Source organism: Carica papaya, chromosome 6 (genome assembly GCF_054855325.1).
Source record: "Carica papaya isolate Zhongbai chromosome 6, ASM5485532v1, whole genome shotgun sequence".
In the NCBI taxonomy this organism is placed as follows: Eukaryota; Viridiplantae; Streptophyta; class Magnoliopsida; order Brassicales; family Caricaceae; genus Carica; species Carica papaya.
The window spans coordinates 6,621,200-6,645,000 of NC_142314.1; the positions used below are offsets into that span (position 1 = coordinate 6,621,200).

General features: G+C 34.0%; 2 protein-coding genes across 7 annotated transcripts in view; one reads left to right on the forward strand and one right to left on the reverse strand.

Annotated features, from left to right (window-relative positions):
• The first annotated feature begins 188 nt into the window (after positions 1-188).
• Positions 189-20,038, forward strand: MCM9 (minichromosome maintenance 9). Of its 6 annotated transcripts, XM_088222036.1 has the most exons (20): positions 190-417; positions 486-588; positions 895-997; positions 1,117-1,255; positions 2,950-3,016; positions 5,196-5,370; positions 6,100-6,199; positions 12,251-12,348; positions 12,544-12,609; positions 12,822-12,914; positions 14,424-14,540; positions 15,272-15,344; positions 15,785-15,851; positions 16,537-16,618; positions 16,887-17,008; positions 17,091-17,158; positions 18,203-18,312; positions 18,822-18,869; positions 18,937-19,089; positions 19,764-20,038. In XM_088222036.1, the coding sequence occupies exons 1-20, from the start codon at positions 287-289 to the stop codon at positions 19,841-19,843; spliced, it is 1,995 nt and encodes a 664-aa protein (XP_088078162.1). In that variant the 5' UTR covers positions 190-286; the 3' UTR covers positions 19,844-20,038. The 6 variants fall into 6 exon arrangements, with proteins under 6 accessions (XP_088078164.1, XP_088078162.1, XP_088078165.1 ...); XM_088222037.1 differs by lacking the exons at positions 190-417; positions 486-588 and adding an exon at positions 591-711; XM_088222039.1 differs by lacking the exons at positions 190-417; positions 1,117-1,255.
• A 404-nt stretch (positions 20,039-20,442) lies between these two features.
• The window catches only part of DIT2.1 (dicarboxylate transport 2.1), a 3,603-nt gene continuing 244 nt past the window's right edge, over positions 20,443-23,801 (reverse strand). Inside the window, exons 1-4 of the mRNA XM_022055895.2 lie at positions 23,047-23,801; positions 21,522-21,835; positions 20,858-21,306; positions 20,443-20,658 (exon numbers count right to left, since the gene is read on the reverse strand). The exon at positions 23,047-23,801 is cut by the window's right edge and continues 244 nt beyond it. Of these exons, the coding sequence (XP_021911587.1) occupies positions 20,543-20,658; positions 20,858-21,306; positions 21,522-21,835; positions 23,047-23,801 (1,634 nt within the window). The 3' untranslated portion in view covers positions 20,443-20,542. The remainder of the gene's footprint in view (positions 20,659-20,857; positions 21,307-21,521; positions 21,836-23,046) is intronic.

The following is a 23,801-nucleotide window of genomic DNA, read 5'->3' on the forward strand; positions in this document are numbered from 1 at the left end:
ATTTGTTTAGAAATAATTTCAAAAAATAAAGATAAATATATAAAAAAAAAGTGTATAGAAATTTAAACTGATAAATTTGAATAATATATGGATTATTTTCATTAATTAAGTCTTTTTATAAACTTCTTCAAAAAAAAAAAAAAAAAAAACTAATGCTTGCGCGATGCCTGATTCATAGGCTGTAATTACAATTTTACCCGTTTCCCGCCTAAACCAAACTCATCATCCCCTTCTTCTCAAAGGAGAAGGGTATCAGCAGCCACCGGGCATTGAAACGGTGGCGAGGATGTCAGTAAAAGAAGATGTGGCGGAAGACATTAAAGCACTTGCGAAGTTTTTGATAAAGCACTGTAACCATCAGCTCCGCACCATTACTCTCTCTAGAGACCCTAAGCTTCATTACCCTCTCTTTGTCGAGTATGTCATACCTTCCTCTCTTAACTAATTTTCTATTTCCATATCTAATACCTACCTCTATCTCTCAGGTTCGCGGATCTCTTAAGTGAGAATCCTCCCCTTGCCCACTGCGTCTTCTCTCAACCACGCGAATACTTACGATATTTCGACGATGCCGCCATCTGGGCTCATGTATGTAGTCTCCTTCAGTATATGTGTGTATGGAGGATAAAAGTTTACTGAGAACTTCATTTGGACGCGGTTATGGGTTTAATGTCTATATATAAGCTACTCAATTTGAGGAATTTGATGTGGGTGTGGGCCGTTTATGCAACTTTTGACAGAATGATTCATCTATAACGTCTATGCGGTCAATAAATGAGTCATAACATGATCAATTTTATGCAGAATTAAATGTGTGTACAGATATGGTTATTTGTTCGCTCAGTTGAAATTTGTAGAGAAATGATTTTGATTTGGATAATTTCACTCTGTTAGAAAATTTTATTGGACGAAATGAAGAAAGATACAGAGGAAAAATGTGGGACCGCGAAGAGGTTCATTCATGTTCGTATCAGCTGTCATTCACTTCAATTTCCTGGTTTGTGTTTTTCTTTATTTTCTTCAAGTGTTCGGTAATTTTTTTTTTTCTTTGCCTACTTTTGTTGATGCTGTTTAACTTTTTTATTTTGGTTAACGAGTAGTTTTTAATGTGAATAGAAGCTTCTCCCAGTATTGGGTGTGTTAGAGCTAGACACCGAGGGATTCTGCTTTCTCTCAAAGGGACTGTAATTCGGTCTGGAGCAATTAAGATGTGTGAGGGGGAGAGGATGTACAAATGCCGGAAATGTAAACACATGTATGTTTTATCTCTGTCTCATTTACTTTGGGGTGCTTATTAGGAATAGTTTTCCTGCTTGGCATACCAGACCTTTTTAAATTTTGATCTTTGTTTAATCAGCGGGTGAATTGGTCAAATAGGTGTATGCATTTTGCCCAAAGGTAATACTTTTCCAAATTGTTATATTGTCCAGCTTTCTTATTAAGGTTCTGAGGTTTTCCGATAATATGGGGAAGATCTGGGGGTATGCTTCTGCGATTGCACTGTACTATTAGAATGCTGTCAAAAAAAGAAAGCTGGCTGGTTGGAGAAACATAGAGCCAGCAAAATAGGCAGTTACAGTTTGAGGTCATTGGTAGACATATTGATCCTATCCGTATGAGGAAATTGTTGCTGGCTCACAGTGTAGTTGGTTTTTTCTTAGAAAAAATATTAAAATGATTGAATTGTTATTTTATCTAATATATATCCTTAACGCTGTCAAATAATTGATTATTAAATAATTTACTTTTAAATTTAAATTTTTCACATGGGAGTAAATTGATTTATAGATAACATTTAATAGATTGAGCATTTTCCTGCAAGTTTAAGTTAAAGGTTTTGGACGATCAATTCAACTCTACTATTCAGCATTTACCAAAAAAAACTCTACTATTCAGCATATTATAGGAGCCTTGTATTTGAATTCTAGTTCTCATCTCATTTATAGTAATTAACTTCAGAATAAAGAAAGATCTATGCTTGATCCGTATTAAGGCATAAATAATAGATTGAATAATTTTATTAGCTTAAACCTTTAAAAATCAATTTATTTTTATTATTTAAGATGGTATTGAGTTATTAATCCATCATTTGAATTCTTTCTGCTGCCTCATTTCCATTAATTAATTTCAGCATATAGTGTGCTTGTGCTTGAATCATGCTTCAGCCTAGCGGGCTTTGTGCCTAAGAGAACATGTCAATACTTAAATAATATACTGGATCACTTTCTATAGTTTAATGTTTTCAAAAAATTGGTTTAACCCTATTGTTTCACAGTTGCATGGAATGTATTACGTAGGAATCTAAAAGGAATTATTTGCTGCCTGAGATGTTATCTCTTTTGACAAGCTTGTTTAAAAGCTCCAGGATAAAAAAAAAAGATGTCACCAAAGGAAGAAGTGTAAAATTTAATGTAACAGTTAAAATTTTCAATTTATAGAAAGAGGTGCCAAATTGATGATGGTCATGTGTGTTGAAAAACAAATCTTATAGCTGACGTTACATGAATGTGCTGTTTGGAATTATTATGAAGCCAAGGCTCATAGTCTGTTTAAGATGACTTCTTGACTATTTTGCAAAGGGACTAGAACATGGTTATGTCTTGATTTACGTGCCTTTTCGTTTCTCCTTCTTTTTGTTACTTAGGAAGATTTCTTATCTGCTGCTGCTGCTATTTCTTTTTCTCTGCTGGTATACCTTTTTTCCCTCTTTCTGATAATAACCTTTTTTCCATAAAAAGAATTGTTGTAAAGGCTGGAGACTAGGTGCATCAAAAGTGGTGGTTCTGGAACCTTAATAATATTCTTTGTAACCTTTTTATGACTGAGGTTCTATGTTTGAATTTGCACTAAGATCTTTTTTTTTTCTTTTTAATTTTTTGATTTTCTATAGGTTGTACGTTTTACATATTCCTGAGCTTTTTTTGATATTCGGTTGAGTTTATAATGTAGGTTCCCCATTTATCCTGAGCTGGAAACAAGAAACTCCATAGTGAAGCCATCATTCTGCCCTTCTCAGGTTTAGTATCTATTCTGTCTCAGGACTAACATTTCCCCCCCCTTTAATTACTTCATTTTACACAAAGTCTTTAGGCAATACAGAATTTCCTCACTTGAAATTGCTTGATCATATACTTCTTTTAAAGAGAAGAAGATTCTATTAAGAACACCAAGAAAGTGCAAGAGAAGGTAAAGAGAGATGCAAAATTTACAATCCCCCAAAGGAGAGAAGATCAAAGAGATTCAAAATATCAACACCATCCTAAGTGGTTTGCCCTTTAAGCAAAATATTTAGAACTGTAAACCAATGATCTCTAATCTGATGAAAAGGGGAATAGTTGTCAAAAGCTCCATTGCTTTGCTCTTTCCATGTAACTCAAGAATAGGAAAGAGGAATGATAGAGATAATATTATTCTTGGACTTGTGGTAATCAATACCACTCCATACTTGTAACTCATTCTTAACTGAAGAACCCATCACCAAGTAGAGTTTGGAAGAGAGAGTGCAGAATTCCACAATCTTCTAGTCTCAAGACATAGAAAAAGAAGATGATTAGGGGATTCCTCCTTGATCAAGCATAGAGAACATCTATTACGCCCTTTATTCATCAGATTATCCGATGTTAAAATTCTACCAAGATTCCCCCAAGCAAAAAATGCAATGTAGGATGAAGCTTTAGTTTTCTACACTTTTTTCCATGGAAACCATTCAAGAATTTGGTTGTGATGATAGTGGTTGTAGAATGACTTGGCTAAGAACTTTCCATTTTCGGTGATCTTCCAAAATGGGAAATCCTCTTTGGAAGGATAAACAACATGTTTCTCTGGTAGCGTGAGAAGTGAAATCCAACCATCAATCTCCCAATCATTTAGGTGTATAAGGAAAGGGATATGCTACCAAGTTCCACCACTGTATAACTCAAATCAAATCTTGGAAAGGTTTATTCTACCAAGTTCCACTAGTATATACCTTGCAACAAATTTTTGCCTCGTTGAAATTGATCATGTTGAAGATGCTTGGGAATATATCCTTGAGGGGCTTTTCATCAACCCAATGGTCAAACCAAAAGTTGACTCTTATTTTTTCATTTGCCACCATAAATTTGATGTCGTTTAGAAAAGCGAGCTGCTCTTTGTTGAACCATCTCCATGGGCTACAACCATATTTGCCACCATCTCTACAAGTTGCAACCATATTTGCCTATGTGGTTGTTGGTCTTTGAACCTTTGTCATTTGATCCATATTTTGCAACAATGAACTTTCTCCACAAAGTATCATCCTACATGATGAATCTTCATTTCTCTTTAGGAAGCAAAATGTTACTGAAGTCTCCAATGTATTTAATGCTTAAAGTGCACATTCCTGATGATCTCTTAACTTTATCCCAAGCAACCATGTGAGATTTCTTCAGATCAACCTTGATCCTCCTATTGCAAAGTATCCATTCTTTTAACGACACTAGCAGGAATGTGAAAAAGGAACAAAAACTATAACTACTAAATTAGATAAAGCACGTATGATAAGAGTAACTCTCCCACCTTTTGATAAAGAGCATTTCTTCCAATTGAAGAGTCTCTTCTCTATTTTCTCCACAATAGGATCCCAAAACTCTCTACATATGATCCCGACACCAAGTGAGGTTTCATATATTTAATGAGATTAAGCCTAGAAACCGCTGGGAGAAACAAAGAGTAATGGCTCTTTAGGTTCAAAATAAATTCTTTGCTCGGCTTAAGGAATAGAAGAGAATCGTCTGCAAACAATAGATAAAAAATCTCCATATTATTACCATCATCACCGACTTGAATACCCTTCAACAATTTGAATTATGAAGCTCTGGAAATAATAGGCTTGAAGGCTTCCATGATAAGAATGAGCGATGAAAGGAATGGATCACCGTGCCTCAGATTCTTGGAAGTGCAAAAGAATTCTGAAGGGCTCCCATTAAAAAGAATTATTAATGACGACAAAAGACATCAAATTTTAGTAAATAATTGAGATTTTGGATGAAGTTTGCAATGTTTGAGTGCATTATCATTGTGGTTTTTATAAAGGATAAGTTTTGATTCTTTAGTGTTACTTACGATTAAAGAGATCTGATTTTGGTTTTCTTGTTAATTCTAGTTTATTATACGTGAGTTTCATGATACTATAATTTCTAATGAGTTTGTTTGTTATCTGCTGTTCCTATTGACAGAAGTCGAAACCTTGTGAAGGCACAAGCTTTGATTATGTAGATGATACACCAATCCTCCACGATTATCAAGAAATCAAAATCCAAGAAAGTTCGCAATTGTTGGGTGTTGGAGTCATTCCTCGATCAATTTTAGTTGTGCTACAGGATGATCTTGTTGATACTGTTAAAGCAGGAGGTACCACACTATGTCTTAGTTTCTAGTTGTTCTTCACAATTCCTTTCAATTCCACGAGCTTAAAACTTTTATCGAAGAAATTTCCTGCATAGCAAGAATTCAATCTGGCGGACCTAATGATTTGATTAGGACTTTGTTATGAAATTAAAGCCATAAAATTTTCTTCTTGTTTTCTAATGCTAAAAGTTATTTTTGAACATGCATTATTTATGAGTAGTTCTTTACACCTTATTAAGTTACAAAAAGACCAAAAGTTCAGATAGCCCGTTTTTTATTTAGCTACTATCTCTAGTTCTAAATCCTAAATGATTTGAAATTTTTACCATTATTTGAAAATTTAACTTTCAATTGTTTATCGAATTAATTTTCTCATGAATTTTATTCTTTGTTATGGAAATAAAACTAGAGATTGTAGAGCTTGTTTTTAAAAAATAACTCTCGTTATTTTCTTAGTTATTTCCTTTGCTTTGTTATAGTAAGAGAATCTTGCTACAAGTTGGAAGGATTTAGACTCCATTTTATCGAATGAAAATCATTTTTTTTGGAATAGTAGTAAAAATGAAGATGAAGTTTGAAAATAACAAAAGATTACTTCTATTGTTTTATAAAAAAGTGTGTTTATTTTTGTTGTAACTAGTATAAGTTTATTTGCATACTTATATCTTGTTTTTTGTGGCACAAGATTTGTCCATCTCTTGTGTTTAATTATTTGGTTTCTTATTTTCACAGACGATGTCATTGTCACTGGGATCTTGACTGCAAGGTGGTCTCCTGATTTAAAAGATGTACGCTGTGACCTAGAACCTGTATTAATTGCTAACCATATCAGGTAAGTGGGGTTGTATTTTTTTTTCTCCTTTCATTTCACTCCTTAATTAATTTAATCTCTTGAGGAACTGTGTATTGGTTAGCTTGGAGAATGAAATGTGTATTTTATTGAATAATAGGATCTTATGTATACAGGTTTTGTGAATAATAAAAGGAAACACTATTAGTTACATGAATGATTATATTATTAATACTCTTTACCCTAGTTACGACACAAATGCACTTTCCAACAACATTTTCTCTCTCTTTTTTTTAAATGCAAAATGCAAATTGTTTTAGTTACATGCAAGCAAGTGTAAAAATCCATGTGCAAAAAGAATTTACATATTGTAAGAATTAAAGAAAATAATATTGAATATTTACTTGCGTTTTATTGAAATAAAAGTAGAGATATATAGACATATAAACAGATTCATATATGATAACCAACATAAATTATCCTAATAATTTTGTTCCTAATTACGTTTACATATTTGAAAAAATAATTATACTATTATGTACAGAAATTATTTTATAATACTCTAACATTCTCCCTCAAGCTAGAGCATAAATATTAATCATGCTGAACTTGTTCCGAAAATACTCAATCTATGTTTCATTCAGAGACTTTGTGAATATATCACTAAGTTGTTTTCATGTCTTCACATAACCAATAGATATAAAGTTTTCCTAAATATTCTCTTGGATAAAGTGACAATCAATCTCGATATGTTTGGTTCTCTCATGATTCACAGGATTTGAGGTAATATGAAAGACAGTCTGATTATCTCACACAGAGTTTTGCAGGAGATGTGGGATTCAAACCCATTTCATCTTAAAGATCATATATCCATAAGATTTTGCATGTGGACTGAGTCATATCTCTATATTCAGACTCTATGTTTGAGCGAGATACAACTGTTTGTTTCTTACTTTTTTATGATATGAGATTCTCACCAATAAAAACACAATACCCCATAATATACTTCCAATCAATATTAGATTCAGCCCAATCAACACCTGTAAAACATTTAATATGAGTATGTTTGTGATTTTTAAACATTATGCCGAGTCTTAGGGAACCTTTTAAGTAGCACAGAATCTGTTCTAGAACCTTACAATATCTAATTGTAGGTGCGGATATAAATTGATTTGCAATACTGACAGAATATGTAATATCTAAACGAGTCACAGTGAGGTAATTCAATTTCCTAATCACTAACCTGTATTTTTTTGGATTATTAAGGGGATCACCATCATCTTTTGTAAGATGTATATTTGGTATCATAGGCGTATTGCATGATCTACCTTCTAGTTTTCCTGTTTCTGGAAGTAGATCAAGTATATATTTCTTTTGAGATAACAAAATCATTTCCTTATTTCTTGTTACTTCAACACTCAAAGAAATAGTTTAGCTGTCCCAAGTTTTTGACATTGAACTTGATATGCAAGAATGACTTGAGAGAGGATATTTCTGCACGGTAATCTTTTATAATCACAATATTATCAACATAAACAATAACAAATATAATACCAGCTGTTGATTGTTTATAAAAGACTGGATGATCACACTTGCTCTTTTTTAATTCAAATTTACGAACTACCTCACTAGACTTAGCAAACCACGCATGGGGACTCTGCTTCATACCATACAAATATTTTTTCAAATAACAAACTTTCTCATACTCCACTTGAGCAACGAACCCAGGTAGTTGCTTCATATACACTTATTATAAAAGATGTACTTTGAAAAAATGCATTTTTAATGTTCAGCTAGTGTAAGAGTCAGTTTCTGGAGGATGCAATAAATATGAATAAATAGACAGAGATAAGTTTGATCACTGGAGAGAATGTATTAGAATAGTTCACCCCATAAGTTTGAGCATAACTTTTTGCTACCAATTGAGCTTTAAGTGTTGCTACAGAGCCATCTGTATTCACTTTGACTGCAAATACCCATTTGCGCCCTACAACCTTTTTTTCTTTGGGTAAATCTATTAGATCATATATATGATTATCATCGACAGTATTTATCTCCTCAAGTATGATATCACGCCAATTAGGGCAATCCAAAGCCTCCTTAATTGTTTGGAATATAGAAGTGGAATCTATAAAAGAAATTAAAGAGTTAGACGAAGGAGACAAATTATCATATGAAATGAAATTAACAATAGGATAAGTAGGATGAAGAAAGGTGCATTGATGTGTGTCTTTATGAAAATTGATGGGAAGATCAAGATCATGGGTGGAAGGATCAGATGACAAAGAAACTGGTGCATGACATGTATCATTAATCTGTTGTCTTCTGAAATAAACATGAATAATGGGTGGTTATTCTTAAGTTGGAGGTACACTATCATCAACTTGCTCAGAAGACACATAAGAAAAAATACTATTATCTCTCGCTTCGTAGAAGTACTATTCTGGAATCTATAGATGAGCCACTAATTTTCCTTCACTTGATCTATAGAACTTGACTGTGAGGAGAAAATAGTATATTCTCTAAAAAGATTACATCGTTTGATAGTAGATATTTATTGAGGTCTGAAAAGTAACACCGATATCCCGTTTGCAAACGAAAATATCTCAAGAAGATACATTTTAAGCTTTTGGGATCCAACTTAGTAATATTGGGTCGTACATCTCGAACGTAACAAGTACTACTAAATAACTGTAGCTCTACCGAAAATAATGACTTGTTTGGAAAAAAAAATATTGTGAATAATATCACATTCGAGTACTGCAGATGGTAGACGATTAATCAGAAAACAGGCAATGGATACAACATCAATATAGAATTACTTAAGAACTTGTATATGAAATAAGAGGCCTGGAACAGTCTCAAGTAAATATCTGTTCTTTTTTTCAGCAATTCCATTTTGAGATGGTGTATCAACACAAAAAGATTGATGAAGAATTCTATGTTGAGTCATATAATTCTGAAATGAATCTGACATATATTTTTTGGTATTATCACTTCTTAGCACATGCACAGAAACATTAAATTGAGTTTTGATTTCTGCATGAAAAGCACAACAATGAGTAAATATTTTAGAACGATTTTTCATAAAATATATGTAAGTCATTCGAAAAAAATCATCAATAAAAGTAATAAAATACTTAAACACTATTTTAAACATAACATGACATAGGCTCCAAATATTATAATGAACTAATTCAAAAATAGACTCAACTCATTTATTAATTCTTGGATTTGATAAGGTACGATGATATTTTGCAAACTGGCATGACTCACAATCTAATGAAGATACATCATGAAACTGATGATACTATTTCTTCAACACAGTGAGAAATGGATGCTCCAACCGACAATGTATTTCAAATGGAGAGACAATACCAGAGCATACAACCGATTGATACACCCAACTATCAACAATATAGAGACATTTTTGATACATGTCATTTATCAATAATATGCTTCATCATAAGATCCTTAAAAAGATAATGATCAGGAAAGAATGAGATACAACAATTAAGATTTTTGATAATTCTATTTACATAAATTAAATTGAAAGTAAGTTTAAGTAAACTTAAAATAGATGTCAGGGTAAGGGCGGGAGTTGGTTTTTATAGTCCCAAAATTCTCAATATTATAGGTTGACCCATCAGCAATAGTTATAAGAGATGGTGCTCTGTGTGATCTAAAGTGAGAGAATATATTAGGATTACATGTCATATGATCTGTAACACCAGAATTAATCACTCATTTATTTGATGAGGAGATAAAACATCTCTTACCTGATTCAGTAGATGTAGTGCTGGTGTGCATTCTTTCAAAAAAATTTGAAACTGAGAAAATCTTGTATACTCATCGGCTGAAAGTATAATACTTTTCTGAGAAAAAAAATTAACAGCAGTAGTGGTAGCAATATTTGTAATTTGTATTCTTTGTTTCCGATTCTATATCTTGCATTGCCGTTTCATACGTCCTTGCTCATGATAGTAATAACAAATAATATTGTTTGAATCATTATTTCGACTATCTATTACTCTGTTTCCTCTTGTGTTATTGTTTCTTCTTCCTCATCTAATAACAAAAACATTAGTATGCTGATTAGGTATAGTAGTTTGTGTGCGTAATACTTTATTGAAAACTTCCTAAAGAGATGTGCTTTCGGAATCAAATAGAATTTGAGATTTAACAGTCTCAAATTTAGATAGAAGACCAGCCAAGAAACTCATTATGGTCATCTGCTCTTTCTATGTTTGCATACCTTATTCTTTTATCCTCTTTTAACGAACTCAAAAGGAACCTCCTTATAAATAAATTTTCTTTTCCAATTCCTTGTGTAAAAAGACATTTTTCACCTCAACCTGCTATAATTGTCAGTTGAAGTTAGCAGCCAAAGGTAGTAGGATGCATACCATTTTCATCTTTGCACTAGGTGCAAAAACCTCTTGATAGTTAATTCTGTAGGTCTGGGTATATCCTTCGGCCACCAATTTTATCTTGTATCTTTTGATAGTTCTATCAAGTTTATATTTGATAATGAACATTCATTTGTAATTTATCGGTCTTTTCCTTTTTAGGTAGATCCATCATTTTTCAAGTTTGATTTTTTTCAAATGTCTGCATTTCAACATTCATAACTTTTTTTTTTTTTTAGTTTTTTACTGGTCAAAGTCTCAGATAATGTTTTGGGAAATGATACTATATTTAGGCTAATAAAAAAATTTTGTGAGTCGAATAATTGTTTTCAAAAGGCACAATGTCGGAAATTGGATAGAGTGAATGTTTAATGCATTCTCTAGTCCCTTTTCTAAGTACAATAGGTATAAAAAAGGATAGTAATTCTCAAAGTTACCTCACTTCAAGTGCTTGATTTAGATTCTTGAACCAACTTTGGATCAAATCAAAGTCTTCCTTCTTGAATACATTTGGGTAAAATGTGGGTCCTGTATCGATTGAGGTTTAGGCTCATCTTGTGAGATTTGAGATTTAGGTTCATTTTGTGAGTTTTGATCTTCTGGTGAGGTGATGGGCAGAGATAGTATAGGTAAAGTGTTTAAGCGTAGTGGAGGAAGGTTAAAAGATGAGTCTCCCAAATCTCCCTTATCTTTTAATATAATATTTTCCAGAAGATAAAGTTAGTTAAAAAAAGATTTGTTCTCAACAAAAGTTACATCAGCGGATACATAAATTTTCTTTATGGATTAGTAGTAACACTTATATCCTTTTTGAGTGGATGAATATTTCATAATAACACACTTGACAATCTTGGGATTGAGTTTTTCTCCTTGTGACTGATCCTAGTGTGAATATAGGTAATACACCCAAAGACACAAGGGATAAGGTTATTGGTGACTCATACATCTGGGAAGAATATTATTACTAGAACTTGCATTGGACTTAGGGAGTTTAGAAATCTAGATGGTGACTAGTTGATAAGATATGTGACAATTAACATGATCTCCCGCCATAATGTTTAAGTAAATGGTTTTAAAACAAGAAGACGCATGCGATAATAAGCAAGTGGCTGTTTTTTCTTTCTGCATCTCCATTTTATTGTGGAGTATAGACACATGAAGACTCATGAACGACTCCTCTTTTTGAAAGGAGGTCTAATTATAATAATTTCGAATATTATCAGTTTTAAGAATTTAATTTTGACTCCAAATTGTGTTTTAATTATGATATAGAACTGAGAAAAAATATGATTAACTTCATTTTTAAATATCAATAGAAGAAGTCAAGTAACCCGAATACAATCATTAATAAATAAAATAAACTACCATACTCTAGAGATGTTAGGAATATTAGAAGAACCCAAATATCATTATGATTTAATTGAAGAAGAAAATCATTTCTTTTATTATTTGGAATAAAAGTTACACAGATATTAGATTTCCTCCTGAGTTCTTTTTTAGATATGGATTGAGAGATTTTCCACTTTATATGGATTGAAAATCACATCACGTAAATGTGAACTCAGCATTTCCCAAATGATCACTTTTATTGAATTTCTAAGTATGCTACCTATATTTATCGGACTAATATACTTGTACTTGTACTTCACTATTTCTTTCTTATGTTTCTTTGTTTTTGTTTTAGGAGAACCAATGAGCTGAAATCTGAAGTTGACATTCACGATGATGCTATTTCGAAATTCAAACAGTTCTGGTCACACTTCAGAGATGCCCCGTTAGAAGGTCAAAACTTACAGGACAGTTTTATCTATATTTTTTTGTCGCTTTACTTACCCACATATGATGAAACCATATCATTTTAGGTTACATCTTTGTGCACGAATTTGTGAATGAACACTGTGTATCTTTTTAATTCCTGGACAGTGAAATATTATGCACTTTGATGTTTAGCTTAACAGCAGTCTCAAAATGATTCAGGGAGAAACGCTATCTTACGTGGAATCTGCCCACAAATTTTTGGACTCTTTACTGTGAAGCTTGCAGGTATACCATAATCCATGTGATAACTTCCTTATTTATTTAAGATGACAATTGCATTGTCTAAAAGTTAGAAAACAACCGATAGATATGTGGGGATTTTATTAAAATCTGAAATGGTGCTCTCTCTTGCCTACTTATTTTTTCCTTAAATCGTTTCAACATCAATTAGTTCTCACATATTACATGTCATGCTAACTTTTTTGCTTTACATTTAGTTGCACTAACGCTTATTGGGGGTGTTCAACATGTTGATGCTTCTGGGACAAAGGTTCGGGGGGAGTCTCACTTGCTTTTGATTGGTGATCCAGGTTTTCTTTTTGACTTTTGAACTTGAACTTTTTATCTTTTTACTAAGTGCTTTCTTGTAGAGGAAAAGTAGAGAGGTAAAATAAATAGGCACCGAGTTGTTATCCATATTTAAGAGATTTACATGTTACCAACAAAAAGCAAAATATCTATAAAGGTTTCTTAGATCCTTTATAGTGAAGAGAGGTTGACCATTAAGCAAAATACCAAAGGTCTAGGACCAGTGATCACTTATAGTGGTAAAAGGCAACAAAATACTACTAGAATGAGTGAAATTACATACTTTTTGGAGTTGTAGTCTTTAACACCAACTCCCACACAGTTCTCATCCATAACAGAGCCACTAACTACCCAGGATAAATTAAGGAGGGATAGAGTTAAATTCCATAACTTTCTGGTCTCAGGTCACCACAGAAGGGAATAGTTGGGGGGACACTCTCTTTCACGCTCTTTCAAACACATAGTATAGTCATTGACGATGCAGCTATCATGCTTCTCAATTTATCAAGAGCTAAGATTCTACCCCATGCAGCTTTCCATGTAAGGAACATAGTTGAGGTATGGTTTTTTCTTCTAATTTTGCCTCCAAAACGATCTAGAAGTGAACTCAGCCTTGGAAAGAAGATTTTGATAGAAGTTGATGGAAGGATTTCATAGTGAACAAACTTTTTTAGTGAAGGGCCACATGGAGCAATCAAAGGGATTAAAATTGGTGCATGGCAAGAATTGTTAAGCTTGTCAAGCTCCCAAAAATTGTTAAGATTCCAACATCTTTGCAAGCTGCTTTATCACAAATCAAATCATTTTTTTTTTGGCAATGGCAAAGGTGTTCGGGAACCTTTCCTTAAGAGATCTATCCTCACACCAATATCTGCCCAAAACTCAATTTGGCCACTGTTAAGTATAAACAGTATCAATTCTGTAAAACAAGCTTCAATCTTAGACTGATCCTTTTCCAAAGACTCATACCATAACCATGCGTGCTTCTAGTCGTCCTTTAATTATTGCAATATTGGGGAATTCAAATCCACTTCCACCCTGTCGCCAAAGGAGACTAGTTCATTTTTTTTTTAAAGTTGATATGGAGGTCCAGAACTGCACCAAAGCAAACAAGAAAATAATAAAGAATCATCAAAGTTGATATGGATTCATCAAAAACTCTTTCACTCCTGCAAAATGACAACGTATCATAATCTAAAAGTAATTGGATGACATATTGACGCAAATGGTGAGCACCAGGCCGGGGAGGGGGTGGGGGGGGGGGGGGGTGGGGGGTGGGGTCGCTTATATAAAAATAATACATATTTCAAATTTACTAGGAGAAAATAAAAGAAAATATAATAAAATTAAAATAAATGGGAAAACAAACATAATGATTTACGGTAGTTCAGTTCCGATATAAACTACATCCACTACCTTGACCCACACAACTAAATTCCTATCTGAATATAGAGATTGGATACCTTGATGAGTTCTTATTAAAATGGCTTGAAGTGCTACATCCTTTGCAGGTACTGGAAAGTCTCAGTTCTTGAAGTTTGCTGCGAAATTAAGCAACAGAGCTGTTATTACTACCGGGCTTGGAAGCACTAGTGCTGGCTTGACTGTCACTGCAGTCAAGGATGGTGGTAATTAGATTATCTTGCTTGGTTGCTGCCTTAGAATTTATGTATAGTAAAATCTATATTCTGATTGCTATTTTCCTTTTTCTTTGTTTTTTTTGCTGAATTTGACAATCAGTTTATTTATTTGTCATGTTCTTCTTTGTAAACTGTCATATTATGTAATATTGTCCTGGAGCTTGCTTGATGGCTTATAAATATTATGCCATATAATATTTATTTGTACTAGTCTGCATTCTAATTCATAGACTGGTGCCGAAGCTGTCATTTACATGAAAATTGAAATATGGTGCTGTGTGTTGATGCTGTTCATAATTTGAATGAACGTTTCCGTACTGTATTAAATTGGTGATCTATTTTGGAACATGGACCTAAATGTCATCTATCAACACAGACATGAGGGTTCTAATATTTTTGGCTTCGACTTTCCAGTAAGGAAGATGTTTCTGGAAAAATAAGATTATGATAATTTTCTCAATGGGGATTCTGCATATAATCTCCTTATGTTCTCATAACATAATAAATTTAAAAGAACAGTTGTTAGGATGCCATTTTGCATTTCAGATATAGTTGGTTAATTCACCACATATTCTATCATATTTTCTACAAATGTTATAGTCTTCACCAAATATCTTAGCCTGCTCATTCAAGGAATTTTACTTTGAAGCTATTGAGCTATCAGAGAATAATCCAGTGCACATTATTTAAGGGACTAAACATCTCCATGGTGTTCCTAGGGGAGTGGATGTTGGAAGCTGGAGCCCTTGTTCTAGCAGATGGGGGTCTTTGTTGCATTGATGAATTTGATAGGTATCCTTTTCTCAAATCAGCTCAGTGTCTACTATCTTTCATCATAGATAAACCTACAAATACCATAAATTAATTCCTTCAACAAAGTAACAAGAGTAATAACTTAATGCTAAAATCTTTAATGATTCTGTCAATCATGCTCATAGTTATTTTCAGGGATTGTGTTTTTGCTTTTCTGCAAAGGTATTGGGAGTTGTCTTATTTAATGAATTGCTATTTCTTTCTTTTGTTTTCTTTTGAGAGGATATTGTATCCTCATTCTTTAATCTCTTTTTTCGTAATAATATTTTCTTTTCCTATAAAAAAATATTTTACTTTTTTTTTCTATCATATTGTATTTTTTTAAAATGAAAAGAGACTGTGTTTTACTTCAATCCTGGTGTCTCTTGACTCTCAATCTTTGATAGACAATCAATTAGAGAGCTTTTTTTCTTTGGCAGCATGAGAGAACATGACAGAGCGACTATACATGAAGCCATGGAACAGCAGACTATAAGTGTTGCCAAGGTAGATTATTTCGTTTGATTCTTTTGCAGCATAAAACAGTGTAGTTAATATTCCAAACAGTGCTTAAAAAGAATTGTAGCTGTATGTACTTCTCTCAGGAATGCTTTTTAAAGGGATAAATATACTCTTATCTATATTATAATTCATGTTTATCACTAACATTATATTTTTGTATTATTAGGATTCTACAACCTAATGTTTCGTAAGATTAATACAACCTAAGTTTTGTTAGATTAGAAATCTACATGCTCACAAGTGGTGCTTGTACTTGTCTTCTCCAACTTTTTTTGTCTTTTATTGTTGCATTTAATTTGAATAATTAAAAATATTAGGTTGTGTGAAATTAATTATTCGTAATTGTAAATATTATTAATTTCACACTTAAATATCTTGATTTATCGGAATTAATACTTGATTTGTTACGTAATTGCAATATTATCATATTCTAGAACTGAGCATTGTAAGCTTGAATTTATCTAAAAAAAAATAGTGAGCTTGAATTTATTTAAATTTTGAAAAACTCGACTACATTTTCTTAATTGGCAGAAACTTTAGAACTAACAATTACGAAAAGGAGGGGGGAAAAGAACAGGGAGGATGCTTAGGAATTTACCAATTTGATTGTTTAAGTTGATCCATGTCTACTAAACCATCTTATGCTCCACTCACTCATATTTTTTTGCAGGCTGGCCTTGTAACAACTCTTAGCACGAGGACAATTGTAATTGGTGCAACCAATCCTAAAGGACAGTTTGATCCTGATCAATGTATCACTTACATTTAGAAGGAGCATCAATTTAATTACTGTTTTAATGAGTTAGTTACTTGATTGCAGCTTTATTCAATATGAGTTTTTCAAAATTAGTTGCTCAGTTGTAAATTCTATTATCCTCACTGCATCATTTGGCATAGCATGGAATAAAATCTTTCGTCACAGGTCTCCCACAATTTCTTTGTTTATTTTCTCTCATTCGTGGGGTTTGTCTGATATTAATTGTCATTTGTTCTGCTGTAGTTATTCTTAACACCATCTAGCTCTTTCTGTCAATACTGCACTTTCTGGTCCCTTACTGAGCAGATTTGATATAATCCTAGTCCTTTTGGATACAAAGAATCCTGACTGGGATATAGTTGTATCATCTCATATTCTTGCTGAGGTATTGTTCTCTTGATAATTTATCATGCATTGTCAAGCTTCTGAATGAGCCTAACTCCTTGTCACTTGGTGACATTTCCCAGGAAGAGCCAGAACAATGCAAGGACGACAAAGATGTAATGGATACCTGGCCACTTCCCATGCTCCGTAGGTATGATATTTGTTTGATTTACAGGATTGTAAGAGTATTATGAAAGATGAAGTTAATAGACCTCTGTGGAAAGTATCTGGAGGTTATGCTATAAAATCTTGTAGTCTAGACTGATGTTTTCGCTGTATATAAAAGAATTCATTTTAAGCTAAATAAATCAATAATATCATAATGGATGTGGTACTGTCCGTTATCAAGATATTTTGTCAGGATACTAGCTTGTTCCTCTTGTAGACTAATCTATTGATCAAATTCCAAATCCGTGTTCAGCATGCACAGTGACTCTTCAAAGAGGAGTCTGCATCTTCAGAAATCAGGAGAATTATCTTGTCTCACACATAGAATAAGCAGAAGGAAAGCCGAAAGAATGTGATCATTGTGGAGGAACATGCAAATCCGAGTTTAATGATTTTTTGGTTCTGACCCTAAGCCTAATAAACTAACAGGAAAATGAATTTGTGTAGCAATCCCAAATAGTTGAGATTTGCAAACATGAGATTGAGCTACAAGATTGGTTGTAGGCTTTAGTCAGGTTTCTTTCTTGAAGTATGGTTTGAGAGGTTAGTGTTGAATGTATTGGTTAATTTTCAGTGCAATTTACTTTATCTGCATTTTATGTCCGACTACAAGATATATCAAGTCATGCTGTGACCTTCTGAAAGAAAAAGGACATAATTTTTCTGTTATTGTAATTCCTTCATATATTGGTGGTTGAAAAATTCATGAGTACTTAAGGTGAGAGTGAAGCTGTACCCTGTTCTTTTGAACTAATATTCTCAATCCATTTTGGTTCCTTTATAATGGTAAAAACATTTCTTTTGTTAGACAGCATTATTTTAATCAGAAATATCAGTACATCAGTTATAGTATCAGTGTTTTGCATAAATTTAAGATTTTATATCTTCATCTTGTAGAAAAACTTCTTTTTGCTATTTTAGCATAGAGAATGTCAATTCATCTACAGCAACCAAGGACATTTTCAGAAGTACAGATCTCTTCTAGAGATGGCACGGGTTTTAAAGTTTCCAAAAAAATTTCATGCAGATACATTCAGTTCGTAAAGGGATACTTCAGGCCAGTCCTCACCAAGGAGGCTGAAGATATAATCTCACGCTATTACCAACTTCAGAGAAGATCTACAGTACACAATGCAGGTTCTTCCTTAAAAACTTCTCTTTGTTAACATTATGCTTGGAATGAGAGAAGTGAGGAGAAAAGAAAGAAAGTAAGGAATGACTACCATTCTCTCTTATTTGGGCAAAAAATAATGTTTAGTTAAGGAGAGAGAGAATTGCAACTCTGAAACTATTCCTTGCTTTCCCTTCAAAGTCAAATTGTTTCATTTCCCAAAAGTGGGTGAAAAGAAAGAAGGAAAAAAGTTCATATTTTTATTGGTGAATTTTTATTTTGTCTTGATTTTCTAACTTATTGTTCTATTAATAAAGGGTGTAATTAACACATTTCTTATTGTTAATTCTTTTATTTTTTTTCACTTATGAACCTAAACCAAACAAAATATTATATTAATAATTTGTTTTGCCTTAATGTTTTAAAAGATAGGTGTCTCATTTCCTTTTAAAAACCATATTCCATTGTGTACCTTCATGACTGTTTCTTAACAAAAACAAAAAATCGTTTATGGAGGATACATCTGTTAATGCAGCAAGGACGACTGTGCGCATGTTGGAAAGTCTGATCCGTCTAGCTCAAGGTATGATACACTTTTACATTCGTTATTCTCTTTATTTATCATGATTTTAATAATCTGAGTGTTGCAGCACATGCAAGACTTATGTTCAGAAACAAGGTGACGCGCTTAGATGCTATAACAGCAATTTTATGCATCGAATCATCCATGACCATTTCTGCCATTGTGGACAATGCCGGGAATGCTCTGCACTCAAATTTCACTGAAAGCCCTGATCAGGAATGTATCCTAGCTAGCAATTTGTGCGTGCATAATAGTCTAAAAGTTGAATATGACTCTGATGCATGACTGGAATTTTTCATGCAAAATGCATTAGAATTTGTTCATTTTAGTATGAATTTTGTGGTCTGATCACTCTTCTGAAGCATATTGTAATCATCTTCCCCCCAAAAACAATCCACTGAAGCTTTTTAACTGCTACTATATCAGTATTAAGAACCACCTACAAATAATGGAACTAATCCATAATCGATGTCTCTACGTATGTGCCATGTCAAAAACAGCTCATAGGAGATAAAAACAAAAACAAAACAAAACCTCAGATGTGGGCACCTACACGCATACGAGTATTGCAATCTTGGGATAGGAAAGGAATGAGGAGGTCTGATTGCTGAGTAACTTTATCATAAATCTCAGATGGTAAATTGCTCGTATCTACTACAATTGTTTGTGCCATTTACGTGGGATGGGCATTCCGAGTGTAATTTTAGTTGTTTTAACTGGCATGATTTGAGATGAAAATCTTTCATCTCTTCCATTTTTATTGCTAATTTGATGGCATTCGTAAGTTCTGTCAAATTCTAGAAATGATTTCTTATTCTCTGTTGAATTGACTTCTTATTCACTGGATGATCTTCAATAGATAATTTTTGAGTTCTTAACTAAAGATACCAATAGATGGTGAGCAAGAAAAGATAATCCTTGAAAAGTTGAGATCAAGTGATGAATATCCAGAGATCGACATGGAAGAATCATGAAGATGAATATTTACCAAAAGCGAAACAACGCCAGTTTTATGTATCACAATGGCAAATATGTATGATTTTTATTATTAATATTCTTAATGCATAAATGTTGTCAAGAATTTGTGGCAGGGACACTTTTGCAGACGTTCTATCTGCTAGATTGTCTATTTGTTGTTCGAAGCCTGTAAATAGAAATTGCATTGTTCAGATCTAGTGAGCATAAGAGTAGTTTGGAGCCTGCGAATCTTCAAATTTTCTAGTTAAAAGAGATGAAAATTTCTGCAATGCCATGCCATTAAAACACAAACTTATGTGGGAGGGAGACTGAAACTTCTTTGTGCCCAGAAAGTCAATCCGTAAATTTGGTAAATATGGATGTAGCATCTTCTGGCTATCAAGATTAACTACATAAGGCTCAAACTCTTCTAATTTCAAAAATAAATTTCAAGTAAAATTTTTCATCTTTGAAAACCCTCTTCCTCTTTAGTCCGTTCTCTCTCCCTTCTGACAGTTTCTCCTCCGATCAACATCCTCTTCTTCCTCAACATCTGATGCGTCATATTCAAGTAGCATAAAACTAATAAAATGTTGAAGAGAAATGAACAAAAAGGTGCCAAAAATTGTAAACTTTCTTCAAAGTACTTGTTAAGCTCAACTATTCCTTGAAACAGGACATATTTAACAGTCAACTCTTGCAAGGTTGACTGAAAATCAATAGAGACCCAAAAATTTCCACCATAAACCTCCAACAGTTGCCCAAATGATCACGTTGATCAGGGCCATTACAAAGCCGATCTTGAATACGTCAGGTAGGTCGACATAACCAGCTGAAACAAAAATAATAAGTACGTAAACAACCATTGTAACCCTTAAAGCAAAACAATATTCCAGTGATACTCAAAGGCATTTGAAAGAATATTCCATGTTCTTCTAATAGAAAATAGCAGTGCAACACAATAATTGAATAAAATCAGCTGCAACAAGTCATCACTAGGTTATTCATAACTAAGGGTGAAAGAGATGTACCACCGTAGTATACAGCAGCCTGACCACTGCTGTAATGAGTTATGGCACCAAAAAGATTTGTATTATAAGCTAAAGCAAGTGCTGACAAAACACCGGGTACCCCAGCTGCAATGTGCATTGCAAGGAACGCGGAGTATAAGGCTCCAACATGACCAGTTTGACTGGCAAATAGGTAGTGGACACAGAAATACGAGGCCTGAAGAACACCAAATGCAGCAGGCCAGCTCAATGCTAGAGACCGGAGGGTTACAGCCACACTATCTGACATCCAGGTTACAATACCAAGGTTTGTCAACTGCCCAGCCATGCCCACCAAAACTGCAAACCAAGCTAGAGTATCCCATGCTGATTTTTCACTCAAGCAATCGTCCCAATCAAGTACTCCCAACAAAAGGAGTATTGACAAACCAATCATTGCGGCTACAACACTTGGAATACCAAGGGCATCTCTGCATACAAATATTCAGAAACCTAGCAAATTAGTATGTATCTGAACCAAAAATGACAGCTATATGGAACCAATGCTTGTAAGAAATTCAACTATTCTTTTTACTCAGATAAGAAGACTTTTGTGATACAGCAAATAAATAATAAACCAAATGCGGATCCCTGGCCACTACCCAAACAGCATTAAGGATTTTTAAAGAACTAACATATCACTTACCCACAGACCCACAAAGAAACAGCCAGAAGCATAGTACCAACCATGATCCATTCATCTTTTGTAACAGGACCCATAGTCTCCAGCTTCTTTGTGGCCATGGCAGGGGCATCTGGTGTGTCTTTTATTTCAGGAGGATAAAGCTTATATAGGATGAGTGGAGTTGCTAGAAGAGAAGCAAATGCTGGTAAACTAGCAGCCTTGAACCAAGAAACCCAAGGGTTTGAAATTATCACTCCAAGCTCCTCAGCTAATTTGAGGCACAACATATTTTGAGCTGCAGCAGTCAGGAAAAGAGCACTGGAGTTGCCAGCAGACTGTCACACATCACATAAGAATAATACACACAACAAATAAGAATGACACAATGATGAAGATAACAGACTTCTCAAAATATATACATAAACTCAAAAACTCATGAAGGAAGCTCTATGCATATACTCCAAAATTCATGAAGGAAGCTGTATGCATCTACTCACAAATTCATGAAGGAAGTTATATACATATACTCACAAATTCATGATCTAATGCTCACATATACTTCTCTGGAAAGGACAGTATACAATGATCTAATGCTGAATAAATTGAAGATCATATAAGATAGTTGATCTATTTTCCCATGAAAACAAATGAAAAAGCCTCACGTTCTCTTGAAACCTACATGGGGAGGCAAAGACTTACATCTCTTGAAACCCACATGGGCACTATAAACTTTTCACGCTAACTTACAACTCTTGAGAATAGTTATTCAATGAGGACAATCAACTAAAGCAAGCCTCGCATGATAGGCCTCGAAGTCCATCAATCTCAGATTTAAGCAAAGCACGATGACCTAGTGACAGCCCGTTAATGGACAACAAGAGGAGGAGAAATAATATGAGGGTAAGACGGGCAAAGTTTGAACTCACACCTCTGTTTCTATTTACTAATACAACGTGAAATGACTCTAATAACACAGGAAATAATTGAATAAGTAATTATCTCAAAAATTTGAGCTGAATGAGAGAAGAAAAAAGAAAAGCTCAAATTATTATCCATTTTTACATAATTCTTAACACTATATTCCTGAAAATGGGTACTCTCACAAAACAGTTCCAATTAAACTTGAAGTCCCAAAATTGAAGATAAACAAAAAAAAAAAAAAATTAGTAACAGAGCCTTCAATAAAATACTAAAATGTTTAGGCAGAAAATTGCTTGTTTTTTGCGTCAGCAATTGAACCCACAACAGTAAATATCCTGTTAAAGTTTAATGTAATAATATTCAAATCTCGACTATTGCTATAGTTTATATAAAATCAAAAACTAAACTACTCCTTGAACATGTTCCATACTTGTTCACCCCGGTATAATCAATTCAATAAAACTTCTGAACAGCGCATCAGAGTCCAATCCCACCACAAAAACAAAAAGCTGGCCGTAATACTGATACTTGACATCAATGTAGCTCATCAGATAAAATATCTATCAACCTAGAAAAATAGAATTGAATGAACTAAATGGCAAGTAGAAAAAAAGAATACACTAACCTGAAACTGTGACTGAACAAGATAAGAGCCAAGCTTCCTAGAACTGGAATCTCCAGGCCTACTCCCCCCAGAGAGAGACAAGGACTTGATGATGGGCAAGAAAACCCCACCAGCTCTAGCAGTTGTGCTAGGCATGGCGGGTGCAATCAATGCCTCGCTGAGAGTCAACCCGTACGACAAACCCAGAGTGCTCTTCCCCAACCATTTCACGAAATAAGTAGCAATCCTATCCCCAAGTCCAGTCTTGACGAACCCACGAGCGAAAAAGAAAGAAATAACAATCAACCAAATAACCTCATTGGTAAAAGCCCCAAATGCAGCTGAAAATGGTAAAGTTTTAGTAACAACGGAGGTTGTGAGGCCGATAAAAGCCCAGGCACCTACGGGCAAAGGGCTCAAGACAAGACCCGCGATGGTAGAGAGAAAGATGGCGAGTAATTGCCAGGCCTGCGGGTTTATAGCCGCGGGTTTGGGGACAAAGAAACGAAAAGCGAGGCCTATAGATACGGATACCAAGAGAGGCCATAATTTGGCTCCTTGAGGAGGAGAATTCATAGGCGGGGATGGGTCGGATTGAGGCGTCGGAGAGGAGGAGGCTTGTACTGTAAAATGGGGTTTAGAGAAAGAGAAGAGGGAAAAAGAAGATACGGGTTTAGAGGAGGAGGAGGAGGAGGAGGAGGAGGGGAGAGAGCGAAAGGAGCGGAGAGTACGAGGAGGAAGAAGGATAGAGGGTGGGGACCTGGAGATGTTTTTTG

What these genes read in the sequence shown, in the direction of transcription:
- MCM9 (XM_088222036.1), top strand. Translation starts at nt 287, where the DNA reads ATGTCAGTAAAAGAAGATGTGGCGGAAGACATTAAAGCACTTGCGAAG. An exon ending in CTTTACTGTGAAGCTTGCAG is followed by an intron (nt 12,610 to 12,821) that starts GTATACCATAAT and finishes CTTTACATTTAG; the next exon opens with TTGCACTAACGCTTATTGGG. An exon ending in TCTGATCCGTCTAGCTCAAG is followed by an intron (nt 18,870 to 18,936) that starts GTATGATACACT and finishes TGAGTGTTGCAG; the next exon opens with CACATGCAAGACTTATGTTC.